The sequence below is a fragment of the Euprymna scolopes genome, chromosome 19 (genome assembly GCF_053919585.1).
Source record: "Euprymna scolopes isolate OS-2025 chromosome 19, ASM5391958v1, whole genome shotgun sequence".
In the NCBI taxonomy this organism is placed as follows: domain Eukaryota; kingdom Metazoa; phylum Mollusca; class Cephalopoda; order Sepiida; family Sepiolidae; genus Euprymna; species Euprymna scolopes.
This window is the reverse complement of record NC_136500.1, coordinates 22,331,351-22,350,155: the sequence shown is the minus strand read 5'-3', so window position 1 is coordinate 22,350,155 and position 18,805 is coordinate 22,331,351. Positions and strand designations below refer to the sequence as shown.

At 32.4% G+C, this 18,805-nt stretch overlaps 1 protein-coding gene across 50 annotated transcripts in view; it reads left to right on the top strand.

Moving 5' to 3' along the window:
- Positions 1–18,805, top strand: part of LOC145303484 (uncharacterized) — a 578,993-nt gene that overhangs the window by 149,336 nt on the left and 410,852 nt on the right. For all 50 annotated transcript variants that reach the window (XM_080144904.1, XM_080144905.1, XM_080144871.1 and 47 more), the window contains 10 exons: positions 1,502–1,528; positions 5,258–5,293; positions 7,736–7,759; positions 9,100–9,663; positions 11,811–11,837; positions 12,789–12,815; positions 13,813–13,848; positions 15,407–15,430; positions 15,552–16,115; positions 18,782–18,805. The exon at positions 18,782–18,805 is cut by the window's right edge and continues 3 nt beyond it. In XM_080144904.1, coding sequence (XP_080001030.1) covers positions 1,502–1,528; positions 5,258–5,293; positions 7,736–7,759; positions 9,100–9,663; positions 11,811–11,837; positions 12,789–12,815; positions 13,813–13,848; positions 15,407–15,430; positions 15,552–16,115; positions 18,782–18,805 — 1,353 coding nt within the window. The remainder of the gene's footprint in view (positions 1–1,501; positions 1,529–5,257; positions 5,294–7,735; positions 7,760–9,099; positions 9,664–11,810; positions 11,838–12,788; positions 12,816–13,812; positions 13,849–15,406; positions 15,431–15,551; positions 16,116–18,781) is intronic.

The following is an 18,805-nucleotide window of genomic DNA, read 5'->3' as shown; positions in this document are numbered from 1 at the left end:
TGCCAATTCTAATAAATTACAATGCAATTTCCAAATCATGCAGTCGAAATTACCTGAATATTACTGAATTACTAAAAAAGGAAACTTTAATCGTGTTAGCAAGTGAAAAATGCCGCCATCTTGTTTTAATAAAATAAATCGAAACGGAAAATTGCCTCCCTTTAGAACTCTCCTATGTCTTACATAAGCAAATGCGATCGTTTTCTTGAAATTCTATTTTCGGGTTTGTATTACTGTACACATAGATTCGAAAAAGTTGTCAAAAAACAAATATATAACAAATAAATGTTATCAAAGGCAAGATAAGTTACTTTTCTGCCAAACTGGATATATTTTTTGTGTTTTTATTCAATGTAACATATTTATTCAGCTCGAAAAACATAGTCTTTACCGATGTATTCGAAAATTCAAGATGGCGTCTCACACACTCTTTAACACCGTAAGTATGGAAAAAGGTGTTATAAATAAAAAACTATACAAAATACTATTAAAACCCCGCCGAATATATGTCAACCTATGTCACGGTAACATATATTAAGCGAGTTTTTAACAGTATTTTATCCGGTTTTTTATTTATAACATCTTTTCCCACACTTACCGTGTTAAAGAGAGAATAAGACGCCATCTTGAATGTTCCAATACATCGGTAAACACTGTATGGGTTTCGAGCTGAATAAATATGTTACATTGAATAAAAACACGAAAAATATATCCAGTTTGGTAGAAAAGTAAATTATCTTGCCTTTGATAACATTTATTTGTTATATATTTGTTTTTTGACAACTTTTTCGAATCTATGTGTACAGTAATACAAACCCCTATTTTCTTTTATAAATAATTTTCTACCATATCGATTTTCGTAATTTCTTTTATATGATCATCTTTAAAATACGAGAAATACGTAGATACCATTGTTTTCATGTAAAATTCAGTTTTACGATTTCTGGAATTTCGTTTTAATAGTGCAGAAGCGGCGATTTTTCTTTATTTCATTTTCGTATATTTTGAATATATAATCGAGCTAAGCTTCTATTGTAATTCGATTTTATATGTATACCAGAAGAATATTCGACCCAGGACGAGTAAAATGGATTAATCAAACAGAACAACTTTGCACGATTTTTATGAAGAATAAAATCAAGATATATTAAACCTTACATCTAGAATCCTTATTTTAATTTTCATCAAAACCAATAATTAGAGTTTGATTATGGAAAATGTCTAAAATTAAAATCTTAAGCTTAAGAGGTCTTAAGAAAAAATTGAAATTCAGGAAATCTTGCTTAATTATTCTTTAATGAGTATAGATCAAAATAAATACAAATTTGAAATATTTGAATTTCAAAATGAAACGTGGTGCTCACAGTATTATACTCCTTTAAAATCCATTTTAAATACTCAAAAGAAACTGAAATTTTGGAAATATTTATTAATTGATGTTTTGTAATAAAAATTGCGAACACATTTTTATAAATTTATATATCTTTCTTTTTTGCAACAGGTTATAGAGAACGCTTGGAATATATGAGTGAGTATCTGTTGTTCTCTTTGTTCATACAGAACTGCATCTTATTTTTTTCATCAGCTTATACATTTAAGAACAATTAACTAAATTAAAGCAAATAATTGCTTCATTGCTGTTTATCTTTCTCGTACTTTCCATGGAAACAATTCCTAAATTTTTTTAGATGAAGATTGGTTCTTCATATTATTTGGATTCTTCGGACTATTGTTCACATCTTGAGTGTCATTTTCACAACGTTTCGGTCGATGTAACCTCCAACCTTCTTCAGGTGTATCTTGTCGAACTGAGGAATTTTTCTGTAAAACTTGGGAATTTGGACGGAATTTCGAATGGAACTCTTTATTTACTTCATGGGGGTAGCATGCTCTTGTTCCATCAGCCATGACTGGATAAAAGTCTTAAGTAATTCACAATTGTATTTTTCAGTTGCCCACACTAAGAATTGAACCTTCAGGAGAATATCACTTTAACAATTGATTTTTTTTCCAAGTACTCTAACCACTGAGCTACAGGTCCTTATGAACAATTCTAGTATGAATTTTGGAATTTTGGGTGACTGAATTGTGAATTACTTAGGACCTCTAACCAGTCATGGCTGGGGGAATGATAGCATGCTAACCCCCATAAAGTAAATAAAGGGTTCCATTCGAAATTTCGTTCAAATTCCCGAGTTCAACAGAAATATTCCCGAGTTTGACAAAATACAACTGAAGAAGGTCGGAGATTACATCGACCGAAACGTTGTGAAAATGACACTCAAGATGATAACAGTTGTTTGAAGAATCAAAATAATGCGATTAACAATTCCTGTTCTCAGTTTTGAGATGAGGATTTATAATTTGAGTTATTCAGATTATTCGAATGACTATTCTCATCTAAGTTGTTATATTCACAATAATTTGGCCGATGTACCCTCCGATCTTTTTTCACGTACATCTCTCCAAACTCGGAAACTATATGGAATTTCTGAACAGAACTCTATATTTAATCCACAAGTCTATATTGTTCTCGTGCCATCAGCCGTGATTGGATATAAGTGTCAAATAATTTAATTTATTTTATTCTTAGTTATTATCACCTACAGTGAGAATTGAACTTTAAACCTTCAGAAGACTGTCACATAGAACGGATTGTGACTTAACGTCTTTATACGTTACGCCACAGAATCATGTGGATTAAATAAAGAGTTCAGTTTGAAATTCCATAAAGATTCCAGAGATACACATAAAAGTGCCCAAGTTTGAAAAAATGTACTTGAAGAAATTCAGAGGTTACATCGGTCGAAACGTTGTAAAAATATCAATAATGATGAAAATAGTAGCCCAAAATAAAACAAACTTGCATTTGTTTTATAAATCTATATAAAAAAAGAAATATTTAGGTATGTTTGTATGTACTGATATCAGAGAAATTTTTAAATAGCTGGATATAAAACACATTTAATAATTTTATATTAACAAAAGAAGAAAATTAATGTTTAAAAACAGTTGTTGTTATTGTTGTTGTAGTAGTAATAATAATAATAATAATGATAATAATAATAATAATAATAATAATAATTATTATTATTATTATTATTGTTGTAGTAGTAGTAGTAGTAGTAGTAGTAGTAGTAGTAGTAGTAGTAGATACCCCGGGATAAGGCATTAAAATCAGTAATAAAATACAGTACAGTATAAATACACATGTATATCTATATATGTGAGAATGTGTGGCTGTATGTGTGTCTGTGTACATTTCCCTACATAATAACTCATTTCAATTTTCGGTCTAGAAACTTGAGATTTGACATAAGAGGTATTGAGATTTGGGAATATCTTTTTAATCAGTTTTTGGACAGAAATTTGGCTGTCAAGGGGTCAAAATTCAACGATCTGACTTTTGAAAACTCTACCAAACTCCTCCGCTAATTTTGGGTCTAAACACTTGAAATTTTAAATGTAGGTTACTTGGACATAGATCAAACTTTATAATTCGATTTGAGCCCCAAAAATAAATACTAAGGGGTCAAAATTGGGGTCAAAGTTTAAAAAAATTGACCTCTGAGATTTCTTCGAAAGTACTCAAACAAATTTTGGTCTAAACATTTGAAATCTTACATAAAGTGTATTCACACGAAGAGCAAGTTATAAACAGTAAATAGGGTCCGAGCGAAGCTGGGCGGAACTGCTAGTATATATAAAAGTGAAAATGTCTGCCTCTGTGTTTGGCTGTGTGCATTTCCCTACCAAATAACTCTGTCAATTTTCAGTCTAGAGACTCGAGAGTGGACATAAGGGGTATTGAGATTTGGGAAAATCTTTTTAATCAGTTTTCGGCCAGAAATTTTGCTGCCAAGGGGTCAAAGTTCAACGATTTGACCTTTGAAAACTCTACCAAACTCCTCCTCCAATTTTGGGTCTAAACACTTGAAATTTTAGATATGGGTTTTTGGGACATGGATCAAATTTTATAATTTCATTTGAGCCCCCAAAAATAAATGTTATGGGGTCAAAATTGGGGTCAAAGTTTTTAAAAAATTGACCTCTGCGGTCTCTACCAAATAATCAGCCAAATTTTAGTCTAAATATTTGAAATTTTACATAAAGGCTACTCAGGCATGCAGCAAGCTTTTTAATCAGATTTTGGGCGAAAATTTGCCTGCCAAGAGGTGAAGGTTGAAATAGTTGACCTTTACATACTCTACCAAACTCCTCTCTCAATTTTGAGTCTACACACTTGAAATTTTAGATATAGGTTACCTGGACATGGGTCAAACATTTTAATTTCATTTGAGTCCAAAACAATAAATGTTCCGGGTAAAAATTGGGGTCAAAGTTTAAAAAATGTTTACCTCTGCAGTCTCTACTAACTTTTCTCTATAGTAGTTAAGGAAGTCTATTATATAGAAAGGCATTACCGTACATATGCACACTTTTTAATATATACATACTCACATAAAGTTATGAGCAGTACAAAGGGCCCGAACAAAGCCGGGCTGAACTGCTAGTAATTAAATAACATTATAAATAATACCGTAAGGCGAGGCAAATACCGTAACCAGGGTCCGCAAAAATATCGTATTCCACATCGTAACCTGAAAAAAAAACGTATTCCGGGGTTGTACTGTATTATTATTATTATTATTATTATTATTATTATTATTATTATTATTATTATTATCATCATCATCATCATTATTATTCATTTATTTATTTATTTTATTTTTAATTTCGTAAATTTCTATAAGATGTTTACTGATATGAAAAAAAAAATTATTGGCATTACTTATGAAAAAAAGATTTTAAACAATATTTAAAGTTTTATAAACCTTTGTAATATTTTAACATTTATTCATTTATTATTCGTTTTCACCAACGATAATAAAATGTGGTTTTCATATTGATAAAAATTACCGGAACATATACTTTAAAAAAAAACAAAAAAAAACACGCAAACAGAATAGCCAGAAGTTTACGAAAACAAAAATGATGGAAATTATTAGAGAGTAAAAAAAAAAAAATAGGCAGATATCGTCTGTTTCAACGATGTCACATTATTGATATGTTAAGTATTCCGGATTTCATCTGCGTAACGTTGTTATATAGTTATCATTACATAATATTTCTTACCATTTTTTTTTTTAAATAATATTTGACCCAATTATATCTTTAGCCATTTTAGTAAGTTATAGATTAATCCTTTACCTTTTTTGAAAGCAAATAATTATTTCTTCACAATGTTTATTTGCAGGTAATGAAGAGACTTTCTGGAAGTATGGAGAAAAAGGTTTGTGCCAATATCCTTTCATATTAGTACGCTAGACGATAAGTGGGATTCCTTGATTGTAGTGTGACGACTAGTCAAAATTAGGAATTGGCAATATCATGACTCTCTTTTTTTTAAATTTGGAAGATTACCACTTATCAAGGTCCGAAAGCCACTCAAGGATAATGATTAAGTGTTAGGTAGATGGTGATACAAGATCAGACACAGTGGGACTTGGGTAGGGCTAGATTATCTAAATGGACGACAATAGAAATTTATTCACATTAGACTTGAAGACGACTGTCATAGTTAGCCGAGAAGCAGACAAACGGTATTGCGTTCCATAGACGGACAGCTTTAGAAAAGAAACTCTGCTCATGGAATTTTCATTTAGTTTTGGGCTCAGATAGGGAGTGAGGAAAGTTGTTGACAGCTGTTATAGCTAGGCGAGTAGTTGTTGTGACCATTTTACGGGGAGAGACATGAAAGGGTGCGGCAATGGGGAAAACAGGTTGGAAAAACACAGGAATTTAGTTGAATATAAAAATAGTCAGTTTTATATGGACAGGGGCAAATACAATTGTTAGAGTCTGTTTCTGGTGTTATCGCACGTTCTGGTCTGCTCTCTTCTCCAGCAATGAAGGTTGAGTGTTGACATTGCCCCTCGGTGAAAGAAAAGCTTGGCATGTATGGTCCATTGTTCAACAGTGTTCGCATGTGGACGTTGCACTGAGAGTGAAGAACAGTTTAAAAGAGAAATTGCTCTGAAAATGATAGGTTTTGTCTTGAGAAAGATAGAGGTTTTTACAAAGGTTGTAATTCATTAGAAGTAGCAGAAGTGTGAGAGAAGGAGAATAATAAGATGACATGAATAAATAAATGATGTAAATAAAAAGAAAATACTTAAAAATTACAGAACATTATAAAAACGCATAATAATAGAGTAAAGGAATGAGCGTATCCCAACTCCCGCATACGCACAGTCATAAGCACACACATGCAGACATTAACGAACACACGCACACACAACTTATTAATTTTCCTCATTATCGTCTGTTTAACAAAAACAAATGTATGAACTTATTCATTTTAGATATTCCTAATTTTTCTCACTGAACTTTCTTTCAACAATGAAAACAAATGGCTCTTATTACAAGTCGACCTGGGAGCAATGGCAATTAAAGGGTGGCTCCACACTCCCTAAAGCCCACAAGCTGGGGCTTCACCACTGGATATAGTTTAAGGTCATATCCAGGACCGGCTGCTTTGGAGTGAAATGTCTATTTAATTGCCTCTTCAGTTTATATAAGTATATATGCCAATTGTCACCTATGGAATTGTTAATAAAATTCACAATGTTTTCTGCAATTCAACCATTTCATTCATTCAAGGGGTGTCTTGCCTGGTACAGGCATTGACAGCTATGGCTCTCCATCCATCCCTCTCCTTCAAGGCATTCAGGAATTCATTGTTGCTCATAATGTTTTATGTTTTCTAGGTGTTGAGACTGTCAACATGTTTCTCGTTGTTGTCCTCTGCTTCCTCTACCCATGGTCTTTCCCGCTATTCTTTGCTGGTTGTCGGAAAGTAGTTTGATGACAATCAGATGACACCTGTCTATTATGGTAATCCTTACGGAGCGAGGTGTTCTGCTTCAGAACCCTATTCATGCTGTTTCTCGAATAAAGTGTTTGATGTATTGCCATAGCTTTCTTTGCAGTTGCACCGCAAGAAGGTTGCAGTTTCTTTCTGTCCAAGCAGTGCCCATACTGAGGGATTGTCCTAACCATTGTACCCAGATGTATCTTCTACTTCACACTACGAAACCATGAACAGAATTATCTGTTTGCTTCCGTATTACATCAGTCACCTGCTTTCCATGTCTTCATATTACCCTGATTGGGGAACTAAGTGGGTTTTCGACCATCTTCAAAGGTCTTCTACAGACTAGCAGAGAGAAGGAAGTGTCTTACTTTTCCTTTGACAGCAGTGCTGTCCTGCTGCCCTATTAAACCATATTTGATACAAATAACCTTCAGTCTGTGCCTGACTTGTCAACTAGGTTTCAGTTATGTATGTCCAACATTCTTTGTTTCACCGCTATTGAATGATATGTGGGGACACTTTAGTGATCGTCTCTTTAGTAGGGAGACCTAGTTTTGAATGAACTTCACACTCATTGAATCATAACCACTCCTCTAGATATTTATCTGACTAGTTATCTGAAAGATAATCCTTCTGAAAATCATCTCTAAGCTAGATTGAAGTTTATTTGTACTAAATATGATTTGGGTTATAGAAGGAATTATGAATTTTATTAACGATTTGGGGGGGGGGACAAGAGGGAAGTGTCATGCTCTATGCTAGGAAATAAACTATTCTTTGACATTTAAATCCTGATTTTTCTTTGAATGAATTTTATCTAATCTTTATATCTGATTTTTGTTTTCGTTTTGTTTTCAGAGCGAAAAGAAATTAGACTATCAGGTTAGTAGCATTTGCAAACTAATTTTCTTTTGTTCTAATAAATACGAGATGGCTTTATAAGATCTTTCCCTCGTTGGTACGGATTTTTTTTAAGGGAAAGGTTTTTTTCCTCTGAATAGAACTTTTTAGTAAATGCTTTTAAGTTTTTGAATTTTCATTCTCCTCACCTTAAAATATCCGTCTTTTTTAATTCGCCTATTTGTAGCGATTTTTGATATCTGTTGTTTCTGGTAATATGTATGATGGCACAATGGTCTATATTTCCCATAAGCACAACGAAACACGTGTAAGACATGTGCTTATATTATAAAAAAATTATGATAAATGATAAAAATAAACAAAAATCATGGTTGTGAATTGATTCCTTTTTTTTTTTTTTTGGCGGGAGAAGGTGTGTGATCGGAATCTTTATTAACTAGTATTCCTTACTTCTTATTATAGATATAGTTTTTTTTTATAATATGTATTTCTGTATCCCTTATTTATTTTTTCTAACACCATTCATATTTTCTTTACCTTTCCCTCTTTCGACACTCTTCTTTCCATCTTTTATTATCTATTCTACTTTAATGATCCTCAGTATTTTTGTTACTATTACTTACTTACATATTACCCTTTCATCTATTTACTTTTTCACTTTTATATTAATTTTAGTTTCATTTATATTTTTTTTCTTTCCTATTCACGTATATTACTAATTATTTTTATTTTCATTGATATTTTTTTCTTTCCCATTCACGTATGCCTAATCCATTCCTTCTAGTTATATCTAAATGTTTGTTATTCTTGTATTTAATATATCTTAATATTTACTTTCTTCATTTCCAATTTAAATGTTCTTAAGCCAGTTTTTATCTATATTATATATTTTCTATACTACTGGCACTTCTCTTCTGATGAGAAGAATTTAGCTTCGACATGCCTAAAGTGATCGACTTATTTTACTTCAACAAGCAGTGTTCGATAATAAGAACCGGCTTCTTAAAGAGGCAGACATGATAATTACTATAATTATTTTTAATACCTACTCACACTAGTGTTTCATCCTTTCGGGAATCATCAGTACAGGGAATCACAATTACCGCCAGACATAGGATTCTAATCCAGCCACAAAGTCATCTCTGACTCCATTAGCAAGGAACAAACCGCTTAGCCAACGTTATATAATTACATTAAAAGTTTGGATTATGGATTGTAAAGTAATTTCCAAAATGGTATAATAAATAAATTATTTTACCATTTTTTTTATTTCATGGAAAAATAAATGGTCAGTCAGTATATTTTTCAACTCTTTGGAAATCATACAAACATTCATAATCTCCTCTTTCCTCTTTCCACAGGTTATAACAAAGCCCGCCTGGACATCATGTTTGTGATTGACACATCCACTTATCTTGGATTGAAAAACTTCAGGAGAGTGAAGCACTTTGTGAAGAACGTGGTCAAATACTTCCGTATTGCTCCAAGCCACGTGAGAGTTGGTGCTCTCACCTACAGCACTTCGGTAAGAGATGACTTCAACTTGAACACTCACAAAAATCTTCATGAAGTACTACGAGCCATCGACAGGATTCCATATGTGAGGGGAAAAGAATACAGCAATCGTGCACTGAAATATCTCAGAAAATACTCTTTCACTCGCCGATATGGAGCCAGACCACACGTGGTCAGTGTTGCCATCGTTATTACGAATGGCAGAACAAACAATCTGTTGTGGACCACAAAACAGGCCGACTTCTTGAAACGTGAGGATGTCAAAGTATTTGTTGTGGCCATCGGAGAAGTGTACATGCTCGGTGTTGAAAGAATAGCCAGCATCCCATACAGTTGGTTTATTATTAGAGTACCAAACTATGCTGTACTTGGAAGATATGCATGGACTTTGATATACAGACTATATTGGAGTAAGTAAATAATTTTTTGTTTTTTTGTTGCATTTGAAATTTCTTTTCATCAATTTTCATCTGTCTTTGTTTTTGTATTTTATTTAATTTTATTCACATATGTCTGTTCTTTTGTTTTTATTTATGGCCTACATATTGTTGCCTATTAAAAAAGTTAAAAATCATATGAAAATATTCCTATAAGATTCCATGATTTTAAGAAATACCCTCATCTATACGTCATCTGAAGACAATGATAACCAATGTTAAATTTGTTTTGAACATAAAAAAATCATAAAAAATCAGAGAATCATCCGATCTTCATGAAATTTTCAATATTTATTGATTAATAAACGAATGCTAATAAATGATATTAAAAAAGTAAATTACTTTATACCTCCTATTTATATTTTAAGTATGAAATAAGTTTTATATTATTTGGATTCTTTGGACTATTGTTCTCAGCTTGAATGGTACCCTCGTAATGTTTCTGCCGATGTAACCCCCGACCTTCTTCAGGTGTATCTTGTCGAACTTGTGAATCTTTTTGTTGAACTCAGGAATCTACACGGAATTTTGGACAGAACCAGCGATGACCGAGTAGAAATCTATAATAATTCTTAATTATATTCTATCTGTATTTGGGATTGAAACTTCAACCTCTGGAAGACTATCACTTAAAACTGATTATTTGTTGCACCACAGATTCAGGTGGACAATTCTAGTATTAGGGAGACATCAAACTATTCTTGTCTTAGATACACCATTAATACTATATATATATATATATATATATATATATATATATATATATATATATATATATAAAGGAAAATGTCTGTGTGTGTGTGTGTGTGTACATTTCCATACCAAATAACTCTGTCAATTTTCGGTCTAGAGACTCCAAATTTGACATAAGGAATATTGAGATTTGGAAAAATCTTTTTAATCGGTTTTCGGCCAGAAATTTGACTGCCAAGGGGTTAAAGTTCAACGATTTGACCTTTGAAAACTCTACCAAACTCCTCCGCCAACATTTGGTCTAAACACTTGAAATTTTAGATATCGGTTCTTTGGACATAGATCAAATTTTATAATTTCATTTGAGCCCAAAACAATAAATACTAAGGGGTTAAAATTGGGGTCGAATTAAAAAAAAAAATTGACCTCTGCAGTCTCTACCAAATTATTCAGCTAATTTCTGGTTTAAACATTTGAAATTTTACATAAAGTGTATTCCGAGATAGGGCAAGCTTTTTAATCGGTTGGTCGAAATTTGAGCTGCCAAGGTGCAAAGTTCAAAAGATTTGACTTCTGCGGTGTCTAGCAAACTACTCAGCCAATTTTGAGTTCCAACATTTGAAATTTATATATAACGGGTAATCAGTCATGTGGCAAGCATTTAAATCAGTTTGGGGGCGAAAATTTGGCTGCCAAAAGGTAAAAGTTGAAAGAGTTGACCTTTGCAGATTTTACCAAATTCCTCTGTCAATTTTGGGTGTAAAGACTTGAAATTTTAGATGTAGGTAACTTGGACATGGGTAAAACTTTGTATTTTGATTTGAGACCTAAATAATAAATGTTAAGGGATGAAAATTGGTATCAAAGTTTAAAAACATTGACCTCTGCAGTCTCTATGTATTACTTAGACAAATTTTGGTCTAAACATTTTTGGAAATCTTACATAAAGTGTATTCACACAGGGTAAGTTATGAACATTACATAGGGCCCGAGCAAAGCCGGGCTGAACTGTTAGTATATATATATATATATATATATATATATATATATATATATATATATATATATATATATATGAAAGTGAAATTGTCTGTGTATGTGTGTCTGTGTGTGTACATTTCCCTACTAAACTACTCTGTCAATTTTCAGTCTACAGCCTCGAGATTGTCAAAGTAAAGAAAAAATATTTACATTTTAAAGTGGAACAGGTTCTTCGTTACCCCCCCCCCCCCCGGAATATAAATTTTAAGCGATTTTAGTATCGGAATCGAACATTTATAACAGAATCAGTAATTGTATTGGATTCGAAAAAACTTCCATTACTAAAATATGGCCGAAACGTTGAGAATAACATCCAAGCTGCAATCCGTAGTCTGAATAATCTAATGCTGAACTTTGACTTACTCATGTGTTAATCTCTTTTACAGGCAATAACAGAAAATGGAATCTAGAAGGTGGGTGGTGTTTTAAGTTTACTCTTACCCTGTCGTATAAATCATTTAGTTCCTAATCAATGTAAAACCAATACTTTGGCTGAGGTTTTCTTTTTGGACTGTAAGTGAGTGGCTTTTGTTTGTTGATTTCTCCTCACACCAAAGTTTTGTGACAATACAATTCGAATTCTTCGAGAAGGGACAAACCTATAATAACCTTACAGCAAAAAAGAAAGAAGGAGAAAGCGAGCAAAAGCTAGAGAGAGAGAGAGAGAGAGAGAGAGAGAGAAAGAGAGAGAGAGTTAACTATGGCAAGCGCATTGCTTATTATCTTAGTTTTGTTAGAATGTATCTAAAACATGTTTTTAGCTTTGTCGCCTTTTCAAGAATCAAAGAAATTTTGATCCACAATTTTTTTCATTTTGAGCTGCGTGTAAGTAACTGATTTACGATTAATTATACTTATTGTTAATCACATCGGTTTCCATTATAACTGCTTCATAGCATAAAAAAGAAAGAAAGATAATAGAAAGAAAGAGACAACTATGCTAGGCACATGCTTTATTATATTACAGTTTTTTATTAGACCATATTTAAAACATGTTTGGTTGCTTCTTCAGGTCAAAGTGAGGTTTGTCCACAAAATGTGGAACAGTTGAGGTAGCAGGTTCAGTTTACAGGATGAAGTTATGGGAGAAAGTGAGAAAAATGGATGGACCTCGTCCATCTCTCTCTCTCTCTCTCTCTCTCTCTCTCTCTCTCTCTCTCTCTCTCTCTCTCTCTCTCTCTCTCTCTCTCTCTCATAACTTTATTTACCCTGGTCAGAGATAGGTTATTTTGAAAGTCAATCTCTGAAGTCGTCCAACTCATGCCAGATGATGATGATGATGATGATGATGATGATTTATGAACATATATATTTAGATGTTTACTATTCGAATTCTCTTATCTTTATGTTTTGTTCTTTAACAGGTTATGGAAAATCTTTGGAATATATGAGTAAGTGTACTTTACTGACTTTTTTGTTTATCTTTGTAAATCAAACGATCCATGATTTTACGCCATTATCTTGTACATTATATATTATATGTGTATGTGTGTGTGTGTGATTTTATACATCGCTTAATCACTTTAAAAATTATAATTAACTAGCGGGGGGGGGCGTTGCTCGGTCGTAAAATATGCTTAAATATGATATTTTAATTATCTAGATTAACGACTTAGATATATTCATAAAAGTAAATACACATATCTATTAATAAACAAAATAGTTGTAATAGATGAAAAATAGTTGAGTGTCTCTCTTAAAAAATATGGCTTTCAAATCGTAAACTGCTTCCTGCCATTTCCGGATTAAAAATAAATAAACAAATTGATGTGGCTTCCATTCTGAAACGATCGGTAGCCGTTGTTATGCAGTCGTAAAATACGCTTAATTATGATTTTTTAATTTAACCAGACTGAATATATATTATTATAGAATCAATTCTTTATGATCTACTAAATGTATAGTCGTAATTTCAAAGGTAAAAAACATATAATTACGACTTGGCTGCCATCAGTTAGAACCGAACTCAAAATGTGTAATGTTCCAGCCAGAGACGTTACCATCATTAATTGGATAAAGAAGCTGAAAATAAACTAACATTAATGTACAAATCTTATTTATAAAACTCATTGCATATGCGTAGATGAGTAGTTGTCGATATACGCTTACCAAGTTGTAATTTTTTTAAATTTTAACTCTTTAGCAACTATTTTGACCGGGTAAACACCCATAAAAAACAACGACAAATGCAATCATTTGAGCCGCCTCACGCCATTCTGTGACCTTCCGTTTTGAAGGAGATACAGTTTAAAAAAATGGAGACAGACAGACAGACATAATGAGTTTTATAAATAATATTTGTTTATTGTATAAAAAGGATTGCATAAATTGACCCTCTCTCACCTTATTGAATGAAAATAATCATTTCTTTTCAACTCTTTCCTTCAGGAAACCAAGAGATATTCATGAGATATAGAGATATGGGTATGTATATTATTCGCTTTAAATTTGTATTGTATGATGGTTAATAATCTTATATATGAATTAGGGTGGGGTTTTCCCCGATACTGTTAACAGATATAGCATTCTGAGCAAAAGATACATATGAAAGATCTGTTTTGCACAGCGATTTAGGTCAATCATTAGTACATTTTTTCTGAAACTATAAATTTAGGTTTATTCAAATTCATCGATATTTTTATATTTAATCCTGCTCTGTATTTTTTTTTAAATAACTACTCATACATATAAAGAGTCTGAGGAGTTTTCACTCAAATCTACTGTGAGTCACACACATAAAAAGACGGTTTTCTAAGATACATACTTTTTGTAGCACCATTATTTCATATTTAAATAATATCATTTTACATTAGAATCTCTACATTAACGGTGTTTCTCACGGTTTCATCTCGGGCCCAACTCTCTCCTTAATTTTTATCAATGATCTCCCAAATCACATTCTTAGATCATTTGTCGACATTTATGCACTACCTACTATCTATGGCAACACTTCAAATGACCAAGATCTCTCTAATTCTCTCTCTTTTAAATTTGAGCACCCGATGCAATGGGGAAACAGGTGACTGGTTAATTTTAATGTATCTAAAATGAAGTTTATATCTCACAACCAGCACTCTGATCCCCATTAATTGAATGAATGGCTCTTCTCCTGGGGAAGCACCCTGCTTTGACAAGCATCTGAGTCTGACCTTCACGCCTAATCTGAAATGAAAAACTTGCATCAAATCTGTTGCCAAGGTCACTGAAAACGGTTGCATAATTCTACCGCTCCAGAATGTATCTCACTTCCAACGCAATCCTCTAACTGTACAATAACCAAATCACTGGCGGGACTTGTGAAAATTTATTAACATTTCTATGAAACTAATGCCCATTTAAATTTTTTAAATATAGAGCTGACCCAAACAAGATCAATTAATAGGTACTACTGAATACATGGGCAGTATTATTGTGCTACATAGTTCAATACAAATAATAAAATCATATTGTAAGAGATAATTTTTAATTTACCCCTATAGGCCAGCACTAAATAATAGTAAATGTTTACAAAACGTTTTTTGCTTTTTAAATTAAGCAAAGATTTTTTTCATTTTATATTTGACTCGCATTTTTAAAATATTGCACCTAAGTCTGAAAAAAAAAAAGTTTAATTTTTTTAAAGATTTTTAGAAGAAAACCAACATGCTAGTCGGTCTAAATTAAAATTGATTGCTTCTTATTGTTCTTGACATAAGAATCCCAGGTTGCTCGAATGGTGTGTCTAAATATCACATGAACAGAAATCAGCCAGAACCACTAGTCGTGTGTGGCTGTGTCTTAATGTGTCGTATATAAATAGTAAAACCTTGTTAATTTAAAATGTTGGTTTTGAAAAGCAATAGATCTTTTATAGTCTGTCATATATGCATATGAAAAGGTTTAAACACTTTCTTGTAATAACCGTTTGTGAGTAAGCAATTATCAAAAAAATGCTCTTTTTTTTTAAATATTGTTACAATTCATGTTTTCTTTTTATTTACAGAGAGAGAAAAAATTCGCCTGCGAGGTTCGTAACATTTTTAGATTGTCATAGTTGTTTGAACGGCATACAAAAATGAATATTGAGCCGATTTATTTGAAATTCTACCTTGACAGATGCAACTTAAATCTCTTTCATTTTCTGATAGGTTATGACAAAGCACGACTGGACATCATGTTTGTAATCGATACATCTACTTATGTTGGATTGGAGAACTTCAAGAGAGTGAAAAATTTTGTGAAGAACGTTGTCAGGTATTTCCGTATCGCCCCAAGACATATCAGAGTAGGCGCTATCAGCTACAGCACTCGCATTCGAAATGACTTCAACTTGAACAGCTACAAGAATCTACATGAAGTTCTACGAGCTATTGATAAGATTCCATATGTCAAGGGAAAAGAATATACCAATCGTGCGTTGAAATATCTAAGAAAATACTCATTCACTCTGAAACGTGGAGCTAGACGCCACGTAGCCAACGTTGCCATTATCATCACTAATGGAAAGTCAAATAATCACCTGTGGACCAGAAGACAAGCGAAGCTCTTGAAACGTGAACATGTGAAGGTATTTGTAGTGGCCATTGGAGAAATATACAAGCTTGGTGTCGAGAGAATAGCTAGCCGACCGGATTATTGGTTTATCCTCAGAGTGCCTAACTACAGAATACTTGAAAGATATGCATGGACTTTGGTATACAGACTATATTGGAGTAAGTATATTGTTTTTTTGTTTTTATTTAATTTCCTCATCATTTCGACATCTGTTTTTGCTTTGTAGCCATTAGATATGTAGTTTTAGAAATATATGCGTGAGAGATTAACGTGACGACGACAGTAGAGAAAAATAACACATCATTAGTTATTAAAACACTTTTATGTCAGATACGCTGTAGAGAAAAGACGAGGGAAACAGAAATACTGGTTTTTAAAGGACTTAACTGTGAAGTTGATATTATCATCCAAGCCCTTACCTTCGATTTTTCGGATAGACTAAGTTAATTGTTTTCTTCCTGAGGCACATTTGTTGTATAGTGGAGTGTGTATGTAACTGGCTGACATATATGTTTATATGTGTGTCTAGCCGTGCTATATATATATATATATATATATATATATATATATATATATATATATATATATATATATATACATTCAAATACAGTTCATGACAGAACAATAATATACGAGGCACTTCTTTACACAAAACGACAACTAACATTTTATGTGAGGATACCAGAAAAAGGACACATACCTTGTTTTTCCTTTCTTATTTTCATAGTTCTTTTATCTTTCTTTTCTTTCCCTTGAAAGGAAAACACCATGATGTAAAGCGTTTTTTTTTTTTTTCATATATATAAACATATATTTCATGTTCCTGGAGTTATGCAACTTTTCTTACATTCTACGTTTTGCTATCTTGCGCCCATTAACTTTCACGGATGTCCAGAGACCAGACACGAAATTTAATTAACCCAGTGGCTACCTAACTAACCCTCTACCTGACTAAGTATATATTAAACTCTTTCTCTGTTTTCTCTGACGTCAACCCCAAGTTGCCCTTTGTTTTGCTAAAACATAAATGCATTTGTTTCTCTAAATTAAATTTAGTTTTTGTAACTAACATTTTGATTTATTTTACTATTTACGACATTAAATTCCATTGCGACCCAAAATATATTTGACAACATTCTTTCCTTTAGATGAAATTCCACACTTTAAAACATAATCAACATTCGCATTGCCAATCCTTCTTTTCCTGGTGACCCGTCGTCGCCCTAGAATCCCATTATTCAACATCTGACCGGGGAATGCCGACGTGGTGTTATGTTGGTAAACATTATTCTGCAGCATTTCAATCAGTCTAATAATCTGGAGTGTTCTTTCGTTAGCATGCACGTTATTACAAGCTAATTCTCGAACTTAGAACAATAAACATTTCAAACACAAAAAGTGGGAATATACAAAATAGATACATAGAAACTGCTAGTGTAGGCAGAACAAGGTAAGGAGTTCTTACTTTTACGAGGGCAGAGTTAGACACCAAGGTCGTTTTTTAACGTGGAGAAAGGAAAAAAAATTTTTTTTAATTGTCTCAGTCGTGAAGGATTTCTTCTCCACTAACTGAGAACAAAAAGTAGAATTATAGTATCAGAACAGATACTACACTATGATCTTGGCTCCAAGGCCAATAAATCTCTTATGGCATTAGAACATGGTAGAGAGTTGACGAGAGATGAATGAAAAGAAAAATAATTCATATTTTATTCATTAAAAAAAAAAAAACGAATATCGTGAAGTATAAATTAATCAGCATAAATAATATATACGTTCAATCAAGTAAGAGATTTTATGAAAACGAAAAAGGATACAGAAGAAACTAATGCACGTTCCCATCTTTCTCTGCCACCTTTTATGCACTGCTGGAACAATTCTTCTAAAATATCCCCCAGCACCATTGATGGCTTCCGTGCCTTTGAAACGGACCCAATCGATGGTCTCTGTAAGCATCGAAAAATAATTTTAAAGTCACATGTAGCAAGATCATATGAATAAGGAGGTTGTTCCAGTTTAACGATGTTCTTTTCAATCATTGCTCGGTCTTCATCAGTTGTCTTTCTTCACTGCTAATAGCTGGACGAAGAGCTGAATTAAAAAAGAGGTGTACACAAAAGAATGTGAATTAAAAAAAAGGGTAATGGCTGCAGAAAGTGAATATTACATTTCTAAACGCTCAATAAATCGCGTTAGATGATAAAATCATCTGCCTACATCTCTTTTGTCTAATAGCAGTAGTTTTTCGACAAACAAGCTATAAAAAAGTTCAGATAGATTTGAGCTAACAAAGAAACAATTAAAGCGAAACATGAAAAACTAATAAACCTATATCACTGAACATTAATAAAAAAAAAAAAAAACTAGCATAAATTTGTTTTATTATCGACAACAAGCGTATATATAGAAACAATGACAAAGGTTGATTTTTAGAGATTATATAGCTTGAAAAACGTCATTTCCGGGCATCCGCACAGCCTGTGCGGATGCCCGGAAATGACCGACTTTCTTTTTGACGTAAATCCCGGAGATCTGGATTATCCAACTTTTATTTACATAGGAGAACTATTCTCTTGCAATAATTGAGATATGGATTTTTTTAATGTGATTTTCAATAATAGATAATAAATTAATCAATCGATTTCTTTTTTACAAATTTAAAAACTCTTCAATTCTTTTTAAATTTAAATAAGTTACTGTCTTTGCAATTCTGTTGTTAAACATTTTCATAAATTTTGGTATATTAGTAGATAGATATGTGAGCCGAATGAACCCGCAAAAAAGTAACTTGTATAACATGATATATTTCTTTTCTCTGTTTTAGGCTTTGACAGAAAATGGGATTCAA